The 17,646-nt window shown below is 48.6% G+C and overlaps 1 protein-coding gene across 1 annotated transcript; it reads left to right on the plus strand.

Moving 5' to 3' along the window:
• Nucleotides 1-917: 917 nt before the first annotated feature.
• On the plus strand, nucleotides 918-13,767 carry LOC120502064 (2-hydroxyacylsphingosine 1-beta-galactosyltransferase-like). The gene is made up of 6 exons (XM_039709113.1): nucleotides 918-992; nucleotides 7,376-8,223; nucleotides 10,940-11,079; nucleotides 11,248-11,324; nucleotides 11,704-11,923; nucleotides 12,855-13,767. The coding sequence occupies exons 2-6, from the start codon at nucleotides 7,378-7,380 to the stop codon at nucleotides 13,168-13,170; spliced, it is 1,599 nt and encodes a 532-aa protein (XP_039565047.1). The 5' UTR covers nucleotides 918-992; nucleotides 7,376-7,377; the 3' UTR covers nucleotides 13,171-13,767.
• The last annotated feature ends 3,879 nt before the right edge of the window (nucleotides 13,768-17,646 follow it).

The raw sequence follows: 17,646 nt of genomic DNA on the forward strand, positions 1-17,646 counted from the left end.
CCCCTTAGATTTCTTCTCTGTGTGCAAGGAAAATAAACTTACTGATAGGTGGGGCATTGTGGAGATCTTGAGTGCCATAATGCTCAATTTTACCCCTTGCACTGTGGTTCTCTGCAATGCTGCATCGTGTGCCTTGAGCTCTATGTTGCTCTGTAACCAACACTCTGACACAGCCTTCCACCTTGAATGTGATGCTGTAGGAGAAGTTGTAATGCTATCTGAAGTTCCAGCACAGGATGCAAAGAATCTCAGCCTTGCTGGAGATCAGCACCTGACTGAGCAAGTGCAACAAGTGTTGGGGTGGGAAGTGCTTTGTGAGTCTCTCAAAATGACACGCTTGACACTCCTGAGAAAAACTGGTCCTTTCACAAGATTTTGCAGCTGCCAGACGTATTTAGCCTACATCTCTGCTATACTGCTGTCCTGGTTGTAGGGGCCTGGTTTCCCTGTGCAACAGTGGTGCAGTTACAGCTGTTATTAGTGCTGGAACTGGACCAACAGGACATCCCCGTCTGGTGTGTGCTGGAACAGTGTCCCTCACATCCCGACTCCCTTGTGCACTGCCCTTTCCCTTTTGCTGTCCTGACTGTCGTGTTCCGATTGCCCTCCTCTCACGGGGGTTCATGCCCTGGGGGTGTCCGGGCCGCGGTCACTGGGGCGATGATCTGACGGCGATCACAGCACTGGCGGGGCCGGAGGCACAAGCTGCAGCGCTGCCCGTCGAGCTGCCGGGGCAGAGGGTGCGGCTCTGCGCCCACCGAGTCCCCTTCTCGCCCCGCCTTCGTGCCACAGCTCCGGGCTGGGCTCGGCTCGGCCCGGGGTGCGGCCCGTGGGCCGGGGCTGCGCCGCCCGGCCCCACCTGCGCCCGCCGGCTTGAAAGGGGAAGGCGGGCGGGTGGCGGCCGCATCCCTCCCTTCCTCCCTCTCTTCCCTCCCACTTCCCGCAGCGCCGCGCCTCTCACTCGGGCCGCGCTCCGCCGGGACTCGCTGCAGGTGGGTGCCGGCACCGGGGCGGCGGCGGGGGCCCGGGAGGAGCCGGGAGGAGCTGCGGCCGGTGCTCCTCGGTGCTCCTGGCTGCTGGGCTCCCCAGCGGCGGCGCTGCCGGGCTGCCGTGCCCTGCCGTGCAAGGAGGGTCCTTGTGCCCTGCGGCGCGGCGGGGTCGGTGGGATGCGCGGGCGGGGGCTGCCAGCTGCGCTCCGGGTGAGCGCTGTAGGGCTCAGCTGGGCTGATGGCACCTGAGCGCTGCCCGGCCGGGGAGACGGGGAGAGGGACTCGGTGTGAATTGTCGGCTGTCAGCCTGGTCCCGGCTCTGCCCGGACGCGTGTGTGCAGCCCGGCTTGCTCCAGCGAGGCTGCTGACGGGCAGAGTTCAGCGTCTGCTTCAACGCGCAGCACCAGAGCCTTGGCCCACGGACACGCGTTCAGAGCGCTTGAACTTGCTTCATCTTCCTTTAGAAGATTACATCTCAGGAGTATCTTCCACCTCCTGTTCTGCCTCCTCTTCCTATGCAACCCTCTTCAACCTCTGTTTACGGCAGCTCAGCCAGGTCTCATTCCTCTGACGTGCTCAGAGCCAAGAAGTTCTTTGGTTTGATTGTGGGTTTCTTTTACGTGAGGGCGTCAATTGTTTCATTGAAGATAAGACTCACCCCTAGCTTCTCTACTCTTGTAACTCTGTCAAATGTGATCAGACTTGTCTGTCAGGACTTTATCAGTCCCCATAACTTTCTACACAAGATTTCACAACCTTCTGGGGTGTTTAATAACTTTTCTTTAAATGTGGTGCTTCTCTGCAGAAAGAAGCTGAAATTACAAGGCAGTAAATGGGAAGATTTTCCTCCCCATTCCTCATTTCTGCTTCTCTAAGGTTTGGTGCGCCTGTATCTTCCCAGCTTTCTCTGCAGTCTGAAGAACTTATTTGAGTGTCATACAAACATAATTTCTTCTTAAGACCAAATAATGCTCTGCCCTGTCATGTGCTCTCACTTTGAGGTCTATGGCTCACATGACTATTTGGAAATGGCCCCAAGCTCTTCTTTCCTTTTCATCCAAGGATTACAAATAATGTTCTGACTTGCTTCCACACTGCAGACCTCAGACCACTCACAAGGGGCACAGTCTCACATCAGCTGCTCTGTCTTGCAACCGTGTTGTAAGCAAGAGAAAAAGGCTGTCCGGAAGAACTTGCTATTGCAGAGCACCCTGGTGTAACAAACCATCTCTGTTCCTTTCCGAAGACAAACAGGAAGCCTGTGGATATTGAATGGGGTAAATCTCACTTACTGCCTAGACAGATTTAATGTATGATGAGGGGCCAGGTGGGGAAGCAGATGTGTGGTGTCTGACACCATCCCCCAGCTCAAGGTGTGTGTAGTTTCAAATACTTGAATATGTGTGTAGTTTCAGACCTTGTGACAAGCTGAGATCCAGATCTTTGTTTCTTTTCTCAGTTGTTACGGACCAGTATTTCCTTTAGTATCATGGTTCCCTGGCAGTGATCTATCATCTGGCAACCTCCTGTGAGCCCGCACATTCCCACCTTGCCTGTAGAACTTCCTCCATAAAACTCTAATAGACAGGAAGGATGTTGAAGATGGTCCAAAGTACCAAAAGTTAGGAACTCTTTGGGGACTACATCAATTTTTGTCCAAAAGAGATAAGTCAGAGCACTTCTGGTGTTTTGTAGCAGCAGTAGCCCCAATGTGGTGAAAGGTATAAATCATTCTGATGCTGACCTGATCACTGCTGTGATTGTTCCCTTTGGTCCTTTGGGGATCTTGGCTTCCTTCATTCTCTGTGCTTGTAGTGGGCTGCCATGAATATGTAGAAGGAAAAATGCTAGAAAGGGATGTTGTTTTGAGCAGACCATCTGTGCCCTATCCAGTCTGTGTGCAAACATTTAAAAAACCCCTCAGGGATGTAGATTGCCAGGGGATGCTTATATCTGAAGGGGTTTTTTTTCCTTTATCTTTGTTTTCTATACTAAAATACTAATGCTAGTATTGGTGCACTCTGATATTAGTATGCTGTGGTGCTAATATAAATGTTTTAGTGTTACTGTAATTTGCCCAGGTGACTCTGGTTAAGTCAGAGTCTGTGATAAACCAAAACCAGAGCACAGAAACCCACCAAGCACTGGGCTGGATATGACTGATGGTTAAACTTCCTTATTTCAACCTGTGCTTTGTTTGCTTTGTACGGTATTGTATCCTCTAGGTTTTTACTATGGATTCCCCTGGGCAGCCCCTGCTTGTAGTGTAACATCCTCCTGCAGTGACAGAGTTGCTCTTGGAGCTGCATAGCTGCCTGCTTTCACACAGTCTTGGCTTCCATAAATTAGCTGCAGCTAGGCTGGCTGTCATCAGTGTGATGGTAGCATGATCCTGGTTTTTTTGGATCATACCCAACAGAAGAGGCAAGCTTCAGTATCTCATTCCAAGAAGAGTTTAGAGCATCCAGGTGAAGATATTTTTTGCTTTTCAATTAATTCTTCTCCTTTGTTAACTCCTGAGAAGTTTTCAGTGAAAACATTTCTTACTGTGGGCAAGAGCTGCATAGAGAGTAGGATGCAGGAGGGGAAATAATTCAGTCCCATGTATATGGGCTTCCAGGTCCCAGGCAGGAACTAGGTAATATAAAAACGTGAGGGAGAGATATAAATGGCAGTCCTTGCATTTGAGCCTGTTCATAGCCCTTTCTTTGTGGGGTTCTTTGCCTAGACTGCTTGCTGTGAGAGTTTTAGTACTTCAGCCTAATGAAAGGCATCTGAATTAAACTGGAGCTGTAGCTTTTCAGTTTTTTCACTTAAGTTGATTGGTGTAATTTTCCACCAATACCAAAGCCATACCATGTCAAACATGTTACACAGGGCAAAATCATGGGACTAATTTCAGCCCAGTAAGAGGTTTCTCAAGGGCATTTCAGAGGGCTTTGCCCTTTCTACTCCCTTTCTGTTGCCTCACTTTTCAGTGCCAATGCATTGCTGTGGCTTTGAAAGCCATCTCCCTGCAGCTGCAGGTGGACAGTTGTTCAGGGTAGGGGGGCATGCTGCTGCTTGCTGTGACAGTCTCACTTTTCCAGGTCCTGCTCTTACTGAGGTGCCTGCTCTGTCCTGAATGCTGCAGCGGTGGAACTTAAAGCATTTGTGGTGTGAGCTTTTCCAGCAATTCCCTTGAACCCTTACTCTGGCTGCCAGTGTAACTCTGATGTTAGGGCCTTTGCTCTGTGTAGATCAGCCAGCTAGCATGGCTCTGCCAAGCACTTGTCATGAAAACAGGAAAGGGTCTATTCTGTCTTTGCAAGCCTTCCCCTTGCAGTGGCAGGGTTATTTTTGCAGTATTTATGAGATGTAGCCACTAGGACTTCCAGACCACTTCCAGACAAGGTGGTGGTTCTGTCTACTCTGCTCTCAGGCTTAGTGTGGGATCTGTCATTTACTGGATTTTGCACAAGGCACAAGCTGTGAATTCACCTTCCCAGAGAATCACATTCCCATGCCCAGGTGTTTGAAGATTTCTGAAGACCACCTGCCTGCAGTAGCTGACCTCCCATTCCCAGAGGTCTGGGCTGAGCCTGTGCTGCACTGGCCACAGCAGCTGCCCAGGCTGGAGGATCCTGCTGCAGAGCTCATGGAGCAGCTTTTTTGTTCAGTGTTAGTAAGAGGTAAACCAGCAAGGTGAGCAGGTGGATTTTAAGCCTTCCCTAAACTGGGCCATTTATCTTATCTAGGTCTGGGTCTTCCTTCCCCTTTGCCATCAACCTGAGACTTCAGCAATGACTAGCTGCTGAACAAGCCCTTGTGCCCTTTTTGCTGGTAGTTAGCCTTCATTTTATCCCAATAGCACTAAAAATCAGGGGTGTGTCTGGTGTATCCAGCACAGCTATAGTGCTGAAGCTATGACCAGGGTACCTTTCTGGGCATGGACAGAGCAGAGATTGTCTCTGGTGGTATTGAGCTGAAGTGGGAAAAAGGTCTCTTCCTGCAGCCTGGCATCCTCTCACCTCTTAGTAAGATTTACAGCCTCCCTTATTGCCTGGGCAGGGAGAAGAGGTTCCTGAGCCAGCACCTTTAGGGATTGCTCCTGATTTTGGAAGAGGTGAAACCACCAAGAGCAGTTTGCAAGTCTCACTGTGTCAGCATCTGCCCCTGACCTGAGGGCTGAGATCAGGGCTGAGACTTGAGACAGCTTACTTGTCATTTGGATTTTGGTAGTCTCCAGAGGGTCTTGGCAGAGCTGAGGGTCTCAGCAATGTCTAGCATTTTGGTAGTCTCCAGAGGGTCTTGGCAGAGCTGAGGGTCTCAGCAATGTCTGTCAGCAATGTAGGTCCATGGCAGAACACAGTCCTTGCTGAAGATGGGTGACAATTTTTTTCTTTAAATAACTATACCTTTTACCTAGACTATTTCTTCATCTTTTTTCTTGTTGCCCAATGAGAACACCCTACTCCACATATAAAACCTCTTTTACTCTTCTTGGCATACTTATGTGTGTATATGACCCACTAGGTGCCCCAGGACAAGCCTGTGTCTGCTTCTGTCCTTAACTCCCTGCCATCCCAGAGGAGATCAGGAGTACATGGTACATACCCTTCCCTTGCTTCCTGGAACCAGCATGTGCTCCTGGATCTGCTGTGAATGTCATAGCCAAATGGTTCACCTTCCCTGGTGTTGGGCAGGATAAATTCCCTTTGGGCCTCTCAAGTAATCTGAGTACCAGACCAGCTTTGTGGGCTGTAGCTCTGTTGTGACAACACTTTGTCACAGGCCAGCCTGTTTCCTGCTGTTAGGGAGGCAGGATGCTGGGCAGATCCTTACTTTCCTTGCAGAGCTTATGCTTTCTTCTTTCCAGCCCATCACCTTTGTCTACATTCTCCTGGAGCTCTTGTTCTGTGGGTCCAACTACCCTCTTGGTATCTGTTAGCTTTCCTCATGTTTCTTATCACTTGTGCAGGTACAGCCACACAGTTGACCCTGGGTGGGAAGGATGGGAGTCCAAGCACTAGCAGGAATTGCCTTTGAAACAGGGGAGGGTCCCAACCAGCAGCTGCTCTGTTTCTTTCCCATGTCTTGTCCCCACATGGGACAAGAAAGCACTGGAGGGCAGTTTTATTCTCCCATGTCTGCACCCTCATGTGCTTAGTTTAGCCAGAGAGAGGCCTGCTGAGTGCAGTCTGAAGATTGTATTTAGGAGAATCTTGCTCATTACTTTCTTTCCCACTCTTACTTGATCAAGCACTATTGGAGGAGCTGTCAGAAAATCTTGTACCACAAGAATTCCACTCTACCACATCCCTGCAGCCCCACAGCCTTAGTGTGTGGGGGCCATCCAAAAGCCACTTCTAGTTGTTCTATCTGTAACTTCTTCCTCTTCCCACTGCTGCTTCCTAGCATGTCTGAACTGGGTTCTCAGAAATCTACTCTGCTTCTGACTATTCCCAAATAATTATCACATAGTTCTTCTCCCAAAATAATGCTAGGTGTGGGTGAGGCGCGTTCGCTTCCAGTGATGTAGCAACATCCCTTACACAACAGAAATCTTGGGTGTTTCACCAAACTGAAGAGGGGATGACGGCTTTAGGAGTGTGACTAAGGGGCGTTAGTGTGCCACAGGTGTTGCATGTCATCTCTAGGATTGCTTTCTGGGTTTGCCTTCTTCTAGTGGATGAGTATCCTGCCACCCACTTTGCTTTCCCAGCCCTTTCCCCAGAGCTTCCCATGGCTGATCCATCCTGGAGCAGCTCTCTGTCCAGATTGTTGCTGTGCTCTCTGAGTTGTGGTTCCTCTCAGTGGGTCCTGCTGTGACCTGCACTTGCTCCTGCCCTGTTTGTGCTGAGCAAGGCGCCTTGCCAGCCATGTGAGGGCCAAAGCCAGAGCACACCTCTTGGCATTTCCACCAAGCTCTGCATGCTTCCCTACGAGCTTGCACAGACATCAAGGCCTCAGAGAGAACCAGCTGTTCTGGCTGGACAGAAATAAAAATAAAATCCAGCTGAGCTGGTTCTATAGCGGTAAACAGGGACTGAGCAGCAAGTGTCCCTGCTGGTGCTGTGACCCAGCATAGCTCCTCCAGCCACTCACTCTCACTAACTTTCTGTGAGTCAGTCTGCTAGTTTTTGAGCCTTAGGAGCACAGAGAAGAGGTTTTCTGGAAAATTCCCCTGATATCTGACTTTGGTTGTCGGGGTATTTTTGTGGGTTTGTTTCTGTTTTTTGGGTTTTTTTTAGGGCAAGGCAGAGTGAATGGGGATGGATGTTCCCCAGTGAAGAACTCCAGCCTGCTCTCCTTTCATGAGCCCTGGCTTGCAGCTACAATCCCAACTGTTATTGCTGAGTGCATAACAGAGATACTGCATTAATGGCATGTTTGTCTCCTTGCAGTGATGAAGATGATGAAGGTGCTACTGTGCCCAGCTGCTCTTCTTTTCCTGGTGACTGCATTCACCGTGGAGCCATCTCACTGTGCCAAGGTGCTGATCATGCCCACCATAGTCTTTGACAGCCACTTGCGAGTCTTCATGCGGGTGGCAGAGGCACTGACGGACCGGGGCCACGACCCTGTGCTGCTGCTTCATGAAGGAAGGGATGTGGAAACCTCCCTGCCCGGCTTCCGCGTGCAGAGGTACTGGGGGACCTTCAGCACAGAGAGCGCAGATGCCTGGGTGCAGGAGAAGATAAAGCGTGTCTTTCAAGGGAAGATGACCTCCCTGGAGGTGTTTTCATTTTTGGAGAAGTACCTGGAAAACTGTGACCTAGTACTGGGGAATTCTACCCTTCTGCAGAAACTCCAGCGGGAGCACTTTGACCTGCTTTTGGTGGACCCCAATGAGATGTGTGGATTTATCCTGGCCCACATCCTACACATCAAGTATGCTGTGATTTCCACTGGTTTCTGGTTCCCAGCAGAGATTGGTGCCACCTCCCCCGTTGCCTATGTCCCTGAATTCAACTCCTTGATGACAGACAGGATGAGCTTTTTCGGTAGGACTTGGAATCTCCTAGTCTACATAATCACTCGTGTGGCTACAAAACTGGTCATCCTGCCCAAGTTTGAACGTCTCATGGAGAAGCATAGTGTGGAGCCCAAGACATCCATGTTGGACCTTGTTCATGGAACTAGTCTTTTCTTCCTCTGTAATGATGTGGTGTTGGACTTCCCCCGTCCAACACTCCCCCATGTCATTTTCACAGGGGGGATCCTCGCTGAGCCTGCAAAGCCCCTTCCAGTGGTAAGTGCAAGAAAGCTTTGATCTGTGATTGCACATCAGCTGGGGAAGCTACTTAGTACAGATCTTCTCTGGAAGAGCCTTCTAAAAGTTCTGATGCCCCAAGTGTCTGGAAAGCTGCTGTGTTTTGGTGCTCGTGGGTGCGTCGGTGAGACAGGGAACACTGAAGGTTGTCAGGCTGCAAGTAGAATTAAGTGGGCCACTCTGAAGTGGGGTTTGGCCTCCACTGTCCATGTAAAATGGTGTGTGGAGTTCATAAGATGGAAGTGTTGCCCCTGGGAATTCATAATGAATAGTTTGTTTGCTCCTGTGCTAAAGTGGAAATAAGAAGAACAATTAATCTTCTTTGTTTCATCACTGATGTGTTAATCCAGAATTTCCTCCTTCACCCTATTTCTCACAGAGCCTTTCTGCCCCTGAGCTTGTAGTCTTAAGAAACCACAGGGGAGAGCTATTCTTGTTGCTTCATTAAATTCAGTGCAGAATCCTAAAATGTAGAAAACTGAAGGGTATCAACCCCTTTTTCTCAAGGTGCAGTCCTGAAAACTCCTCTCAATGCTTTCTCCAGCCTATGCCTCACTAATCCCAGGAATAAATTCAGAGGAACAAGCTCCTAAAGCCTGTGGCTGAAGACAGTATTGGAACAGAGTAGGACTAGTCTTACCACTTTTACAAACATTGAGGGGAAATAAACATGGAAAATAAAACTTGGGCCATCAAGATGTCCTGGTGTCCTGACTAACGGTCTGAAATGGAGATAAGATTTCAACTTTGAAATTATTAGAGGCCTGTCAGGATCTCTGAGGGTGACTTTACTGATGCAGTGGATACCAATATTTTTTAGTTAAAAAAGAAGTGAGATCAGGTGCCTTAAAAAGAAGCTGTCCAGATGTGTCTGACTGCAGATGAGCCTTGCCCATGTGGCACGGCCTGCAGGTAATGAAACACACGTAGGGTGCTCCGAAAGCTGTGTCAGAGGGTGGCTGCCTCACAGCTCTTGCAAAACTCTGGCTTGGTCCAACCTGGCCACGTACACACCTGCCTTATAAAGAAGGGAGTTGTTTGCTAGGGCATTACTCATGTGCTTTACAGCTTCCAGAACAGATCCCAGGGCACCTAAGGAAAGAATGATGGAGATAAGTCTGGAGCCCCGCAGTAGGTGGTGGCTGTCATGCTAGCAGGTAGGCATGTCTGTGTCCACATCATGGGAGACCAGCAGAAGAGAGCCTCTGTAGGTCTAGGTGTGCCTTAAAGAATGTCCCATTTGAAATGTAATTAAATGCTTATTTCCTCCTATTTGAAGCACAATGATTTTGACTGCTTCTATTTAGAACTTGGTTAAATATAGATTTGTATTTGAGAGAAAGTGAGAGCATTTGGTGGTGAACCATGCTTCCCTGGCAACTTAAATACTGTTTCTGAAAGATAAATGTTATGGCCCAATTATAATGGATAACATAGTCATTATACTTTTACTTAGAAAAGGAAAACCAGCACTTTCTCTTCTGTAGCAGTTTCAGTGGTTGTACTGCTCAAAGGATGTGAAACTCAAAAGAATGATTTTTGATTCTTGGATTGTTTTAGGGCACTCTAAGCATTTCTGAAAAGTTAGGCTTGAGTCTCTGAAGCATACAACAAAGGAGAAGTATCCCTAGAGAATAACACTAAGATGTGCTTTGTAATTCTTTTGCACTCTGATCCCCTAACTTTTAGACTGCAATTAATATTCTGAGTTAATCACTTTAGTTTTCTCTTCTAATAACAGATTTTTTTTAAAAAAATCATGTTCTCCCACATATTTATTTTAGGAAGTATACATATTCAAAGATAGATTTTTATTAAACTTCCTAAAATGCTCCTGAGATAAATGGGAAACTTGAAGCAGGACATAATGAGAAATTGACTCAGCCCAGCCTGGCATAAGAGGGAATAGTGAATAGTTCACAGCAGCTGTGGTTGCTGATTTCTTCTCCCTATTACCTTCTGGCTTTGGATAAAAAAAGTACAGACTCTGTTCTAGATACAGATCTGGTTTTGTAGCATTACAGGTAGCCTCTAAATGAAGGACAAATAACCGTGGGTTTTACTGGATCTGTAGCTACCTCTCTGACCAGTGATCAAAAACTAAATAATTCACTGTCTGCAAGCTATCAAGGATGGGTAGAAGTCTCCTTGCAAGATGGCAAGACTTTCTGCCACCTCCAGGAGCCTTTGACATTGGAGAGTTTGTAGGAAGTCTCCAGAAAGTTGTTCCTGACTGTGTGATGTTTTGTCTCTTGTATCAGCTTACATCTAGAGACCCTGACAGGCCTCCTGTCCTAGTGGTAATGGGAAAATAGCCTCCCTTTGTTTTCTGCAATTTCCCTCTCTGCCCTAGCTGTTCCTGTGTGGCACCTCTTTTTCCAGAACCTTTCTTGTCAAAGACTAATTGTGTTACCTCCAGTGCAGGAGATAATGCCATGAAATGCAGGTTTTGGTCACCTCCCTGGAAACTTCCAAGAGGAGGAGGTGCTCAAGTAATTTCAGCCTGGCTGAGTGCAAAAATCATACAGTGGTTTTAGAGTTCATTGCTTGGTGAAAACCGTGTAGCTTTGTGCTCTGGGTGGATTTGGCTTCATCCTCTCTGCAGACAGCTTTCTACTGCCTCTGTCAGAGGCAAGAGTGGGAAGGGCCTCTCTGCAAGAATACTTCAAGGCAGCTGTGTGTGTTTTGCCCACAGGGTCTGCGTCTCTGGGTGGAAGCAGCAGAGGCAGGCGTCGTCGTTGTCTCCTTTGGCATCGGGATCCGAGCTCTTCCCAGTGATTTGGTGGAGAAGATGGCTGGTGCATTTGCTCGCCTCCCGCAAAGGGTGGTGTGGAGGTGAAAAGGGACTGGGATTCATTTTCACTTGAGTTGGATGGAAAACAATGTGGAGGGGTGATTCATTTCAAATCAAAGAATCTGCTTTCTGTTTCTTGATCTGATTGAATTCACTCTTGTTCTCTGTTTCTCTTCTCCTTTTTTCCCTTCCTCTGTCTCCTCCCACAGATATTTTGGTCAGAAGCCAAGAAACCTGGGTGAGAATACGCTGATGATGGAGTGGCTGCCCCAGAATGACCTGCTAGGTAAGGCTGGGTTCTGTGTATGTGTGTGCCACTAGCAACACCCCTGGAGTTTAGCCCAAACCACAGCAAAGGCACATAAGGATAGCAGCACCTGTGTGGATCTAAGTCTGCTGCTTCTTGTGTGTCTGATATGTTCAAAACATGATCCTCACCTAACACCTGCTTGAAGCTGCTTGGCTGCTATCTTCCTTCTCCTCCAGGCTCTACTCAGCAATTCTGGGCTGCCAAAAAGCCAGATGTATTCCCAAAGGGTAGCATCCTCTCTGCTTAGCACGCCTGTTTTCCCCTGAACATACATCAATATTGTGTGTTGAGGAACCCCTGATAGCCCTGTTACAACGTGGAAGGCATTGACTTGCTACTCTTTCTTTACCTGCAGGCCATCCCAATGTGAAAGCTTTTGTCAGCCACTGTGGGATGAATGGTGTATTTGAGGCAATTTATCATGGTGTGCCAGTGGTGGGATTTCCCTTCTATGGAGACCAGTTTGACATCATGACCAGAGTGCAGGCAAAGGGCATGGGTATCCTCATGGACTGGAGCAGAGTAAAAGAAGAGGAGCTTTACCAGGCTGTCATCACCGTCATCTCTGACCCCAGGTGAGGCATCTGGAAGCATCAAGCTCTTCCTTGGCGCAGGCAGTGTGTAAGGACCCTTGTGTCTTTGTGTTGACCCCTACACCGCCTGTGGTGGCTTTTGTACCAAGTACAGTTTCAAGCATTACTCAGCCGACCAGATGTACCAGTGCCTCAAAATCCTTAGATGCAGCACAGGAGGAGATACTCCAGCATTTGCTGCTAAGGAGTGTGATCTAGTCTTGTCTGACTGACTGTAATGTTCTTAGAAAGTTTTCTGAGCTACTGGGGAACAGAACTTTTCTCTTAATGCCAGCTTGTCATCAGGGAGAGTGAGATCACAGCCTCCCATTGGGACCTCCCTGAACTTGTCCAAAAAACTTTCTGTAGAAACAGAGAGGGAACTGCAGGTAATGCTCCATCGGCTCCTTCTGTCAATCATATACTCTGCTTTTTCCTAGAACTGAAGCACGAACAGAAAAGTGACACAGGGTTCCAGTTTTCTAATGGGACATGTGCAATGCTGATTTCTGAAATGCTCTCTGAGATCTTGATTTTGAAAGTATTTTGTATTTCTTACCTATTAAGAGGTGTTGCAGTTTGGTACCTAGAAGGGTTTGGCCACTCATCAAGTGTATAACTTTTGCTTGATGCTGGATGAGGTCTTAGGGTGCAAACTCCCCTCAGAAAGTACCATACACATGAACTCATTGAACGGGTACTTGCAAGCCAAACTGTCAGTGTTACTAACAAAACACAAAGAAAAATACACTCTGGCTTGTGCCTTCATAGCTGGCAAGTGCTATCAGAGTGGCTTTCAGAAAAAGAATGGAAGAAATTTGCCCCACTCCCAAGGTGTTATTTGGGACTTGAAAGCGTCACTGGATGTCTCAGGCCACCTCTCAGGTATGAAGTTTCTGTCGAAAGGTAAATGTCTTGTCATCTTCCCTTGCAGCTACAGAAGAGCAGCCCAGCACATCTCAGCTCTGCACCTGGACAGACCGATGCACGCTCTCAACAGGACAGTGTACTGGCTGGAGTACGTCCTGCGTCACGACGGGGCACCCTTCCTTCGCCCGGCTGTCTACGACCTTTCCTTCTATGAGTACTTCTGCCTGGACATACTGGCTCTTCTCTTGCTGTGTCTGGCTGGTATTGGATTTGCTCTCTACAAATCTGTGCTGTGGTGCAGAAGGAAGGGGGCCAGCCCTGTGTATCAGAATGGCAATTGCATGAAAGGCCACTTCACAGATGAGAAAAAACTGCAGTAGTGGCCGGTGTGTTCCAGGGCATATCCCATCACTGTGAAATGAACTGCTGCTGTGCCAAGAAATGTATGGCATGCAGGCACGGAGAGAGGCAAAAGATCCGCAGGTCTGGATGAGAAGAGAGCGGGGAGGGAGGAGTATTGCAAAGGCCTGTGTCTACACCTCTGTGTACAGCACCTGTGGGCGGGGGGGTGAATTCAGGCGTGGGTGGGAGCACTTGGCCAGGACGCTGGGAATGGGGCATGGGTAGGTAGACTTCCAGGGAGGAGTGCAAGTTGTTCCCTTTGTATTGCACATTGGTTTAGATGCTGGTGTTGCTCTTCTGGCTTTTTGGATCATGGAGGCTCTGGAGGTAGGAACAGCATTTCATATGCAGCAGACACCATTTCTCCTCTGCCTTGTTATGAAGAGCCCCAGTAGTCAGGATACCTTTATGTGCAAATGAGATCCTTAAGCAGAGCTGTGGACAAGGAAGAACACTGAAAGTATCCTCTACAAGAGAGAAAAATTGGTCTGTTTTAAGTTCTGTGGCTAAATACTGTTCTTCCTCCTTTGGTCAACACTCTGCAATCCCGTTTGTGTTTGAGCTAAATTATTATTTTTAAAAATAAACTTATATTCCTTCTCCTGTGTGGCAGTTCTCTGGTCTTGGTTTAATGTGAACCTGTGATTCTTACAACAGGATTTTTTTCAAGCAAGATGAAAGTGCTTTTTCCTTCCCATCACTGCTGCTATGCTCTCCACGTACCTCCATCAGCAATTTTTTCACCTTTCTGCAGGCTTTCATGCAGTGCCGTCCTTCCTCTATTTTGATGTGGCACACACCCATGCCCACAGCATCTCCAAACATGTGATGAGAGAAATCTGGAACAGATGCAAGTTCCAGGACCACAGGATCAGCAGCCAATAGCTCAGAGAGTTGGTCATGGCAATGGGCCCTACACCACATTTATAGAAGCAGCAGGCTCTCCTCATTCCCATGTGAACAGACAATATTGTTGCCCTACTTGGGCCATGGTATGGAGTGATACCTGATGTGTTTTTACCCACCCTGGACTCTAAGACAAACCTCATGGGGTGCAGTTGCACAACCTGCCCACAGCGTTGTCCGATGGGCCCACTGCCAGTGGCCCACACTGAGGATCAAGGGCTCTGCTCCGTGCTCCCTCTGGGGCCACTGCAGTGCTCCCAGGAGCTGGAGAGTGACCTCACTGCCACAGCTGCCCTCGCTGGCAGCTCTAGGCTCTGCTCTTGCTTGCTGTTCCATGGGGGGCTTTTCCCAGATGAAAGATGTTTTTACTGCAACCTGTGAAACAATAGTTTGGCTGGGCTCCTGGGCTGTTCCAGGTTGGAATAGTGCCTGGCTCTGACTTGGGAGGTCTTCTGAAGCCAGGCAGTGCTGTCTTCCTTCCCCAACCCTCAGCTTGCAGAGGGGCTAAGGTTAAGGTGACTTTGGATGATCTATCAGCCTTGCTCTTTAGCAGCTCTTTGTGGCTTCATGCCCTCTGAGCTGAGGATGCGTGGCCTAGTAGTTTCCTAATGGCAGGAAGAGGGAGATGAGAGGAAGGTGCTGACAGATATTAGGGGGAAAGTGGGCATTGTAGATAAGTAATAGGAACACTGTCTGCCTGGCACCTTTCTGTCTGCAAGTTGAAATTAAAAGGTTTGGATTTGGCATTTATTTTTAGATTAAGAAAGAGATATTGCCACAAATTTTCAGCATTCCTACCTGTTTCCAGTTGCACTATGGTGACCTTGTTGTCATCTCCTAGCAGATGAGTTAGGACAAGGGGGTGGAGGTGGGGCATTTTTTCATCTCTGAGGTGGAAGAAGGAGATCATTACTGCTGCCTACGTGAGAGTTTGGATATTTAGATTAGGCTGAACATGGCAAGAGAGTTGGCAAGCTTTTGTGGCTTGGTGACAATGTTGGATTGTTTTGAACTTGGGAAAAAAAAGAGGGAGAAGACAAACACACCATGTTTGCAAACTGGAGGCACCATGGCCTGATGAGGACAGAGTCCTGTAAGTTGCTTTGGTTGCAAGCAGAAAAGAAGAGAGAAGCATTTGAGCCCCAAGAGCCTTGTGTGGACTTACAAAAATGTGCATCTATTTTCCTATGCTTCCTTCTTGCTATTCACAGTTTCAGAAAAAAGCCCAAGCAAGCACCACGTGCAGCATTAGCGTGTTGTCTCCTATCAGATATGCTCTTAACTTTTTGAACTTCTTACAGCTGCTTTCATTCCCAAAGGTATTGCAGAGTTAGGCAGGTCTATCCAGGGAGTTAAGGCTTATATAGTCTATTTGAAAATTATTCCACAATTCTGTGGCAACTATTTCTAAGGGAGTAAAGCACTAACCTGCCCTTGTGAGTAAGAAGTGGACATTCAAAAAGCATCCCTGAAGTAAAGAATCTTCCCTAGGAAAATCTGTGTTCTGTCTTAGAAACTGTCAGGAGCCATTCTCTAAGTTATTAGGTGATTTTATAAAAGTATTTAGATATACTCACTGAAGATGAAGGCTATTCTAGCTTTTCCAGCTTTATTTCTGTCCTCTGTAAATCTTTTCCTAGTAAACACATAGCTTTCTCTCTTTTCTCCTTGTTATTCTTTCAGTATTTAATACAGAAGAAAAGTATAACAAGGGCTTAAGCTAGTTATTAAGTTAAATTAGGAATAATGAGTAGCCTGTCACACAAATTAAAAGCCATGGTGGGGGAAGGGATGTAGGTGAGCTTTATCCTTCATGCAGCTCTGCCTTCAGCTTGGTGCCTGATCTCTGGGCACAGTGCCTGCAGTTACTAAACGCCCTCCCTGCCACAGGTACTGAGACAGGCACGCAGGGCTGTGGTGTAACTTGGGAAATTAAAAAATTGAAACTGCAGTTTATGAGGCAGCAAGCAGGGAGCAAGATTTTTTTTTTTTTTCCTCTTTCGCCTCGAGGAAAAGTAGGACATGAGTCAATGCTTTGCAGAGGACTGAAGAAGCCTCACCCAGAGCTGCGAGCCCAGCTGTGCACGGGCAGAGCTGTGTCCTGTGCCCGCTGCCGGCAGGGCAGGGGGATCAGGAGCCGGCTCCGCAGCACCCCGGCCTCGCTGCTGAGGCGGCTCTCCCTGCAGGCCCCGAGGTGTTCGGGGACGCTTCAGCCAGCTTTTCAGGTTCACCCGGCCCCACAGCTCCGCACCAAACTTCTCTGCATGAGGCATGGCAGCCCTGTGATTGCGAGCCGTGCTGGCTTGAGTTTGCAAATGAATGCGTGTTCCAGGTGATGGCTGTGCAGCTCTGCCCAGACCCTGGGCCGGGGGCAGCTCCTGGTGGGGAACAGGGAGGGGGTGAAGCCACTCGCTGGCATGGCTCCTGTTGTGACCCCTCTCTTCAGCCCAGCTGCAGCACTGCTGCGGGGCCTGGCACTGCCTCGGAGGCTGCTGCCCTGCAGGACTTTGCAACCAGCTCATAAACTACTGCTGCTCCAGCCCCAGTGCTGGCTTGGGAAGGGTCCCCGCACACCCCTGGCAGCATCTCCATGGGAGAATCCGACTGTGGGCTGCCACAGCCACATCAATCCCTTATCTGGTTTTTCCAGCCTAGTAAGGTGGAGCCACCAAACCGTGTCAACAAAATTTGGCTAATAAAGAGGACTGTCTCCCTCTGCAGGTGAGTGTGAAATCGCTCCATCTGGCAGTGGAAAGCCTGAAGAGGATGATTTTTACTTACCCACCATTTAATGACACTAATCAAAGAGCACTTCCGTGGCAGGAATCCCTTCCCTTGGCCTGTGCACGGCTCAGCCCAGCCTCTCATCTCTGCCCGTGGGTATCTCCCTCATGGCCCCCATGCACCTCCCTGATGCTCTTGAGAGTGTGGGCATTGCTTTTCTCTGGTGCTTCCAGGTTACAAATATTTCCCACAGGCGAAGGCAAGGAGTCAAGCCCTGTAAGTCCCCAGAGCCCAGCCGTGGCCATTTGCCACTGAGAGCACTGCTGGAGCAAGCTAGTCCCTCTGTCCCCACCAGGGCCACCTTAGGGCTGTGTCATGGCAAACAGAACTGCACAGCAAGTCCTGAAGGCACTGCAGTGGAAAGCAGCTTTCTCCCAGGTACTCAGGTGAGGCATGGTCTCAAAAAGCAGAAATGCCCACAGTCCCTCCCAAGCTGTGCTTTTGGAAGGGCTTCCCAAATCCCTGCAAACACCAAGGAGAGATTACACACCAGCCAGGAGCTGGGCACTATACCTTCCAGGACAGCTGAGGGCAGTCATCTACTCCAAACAGCTGACAAATATCTCAGGATACAGGAAGCTCCTCCCTTCTCTCTCAGCCTCTTCCCTCTTTTTCCAGGACTGCTGCTAAGGTGCTTCCCCTCTCCAGCTGAGCTTCTTTACCCACATCAGGACCACCCTACCTGCTGAAATAAAAGATTCTGGGTGGGATGCAGCTGGACCTGGTTATTTTTCAAGTTCTTACACCTACTCTCTGTGGTGTCC

The sequence above is a fragment of the Passer montanus genome, unplaced genomic scaffold (genome assembly GCF_014805655.1).
Source record: "Passer montanus isolate IOZ18808 unplaced genomic scaffold, ASM1480565v1 scaffold21, whole genome shotgun sequence".
Taxonomy (NCBI): Eukaryota; Metazoa; Chordata; class Aves; order Passeriformes; family Passeridae; genus Passer; species Passer montanus.

Coding starts and splice junctions, on each gene's coding strand:
- LOC120502064 (XM_039709113.1), top strand. CDS start 7,378: ATGAAGATGATGAAGGTGCTACTGTGCCCAGCTGCTCTTCTTTTCCTG. Junction 8,224..10,939: donor CTGCAAAGCCCCTTCCAGTG/GTAAGTGCAAGA, acceptor TTTTGCCCACAG/GGTCTGCGTCTCTGGGTGGA. Junction 11,924..12,854: donor ACCGTCATCTCTGACCCCAG/GTGAGGCATCTG, acceptor CTTCCCTTGCAG/CTACAGAAGAGCAGCCCAGC.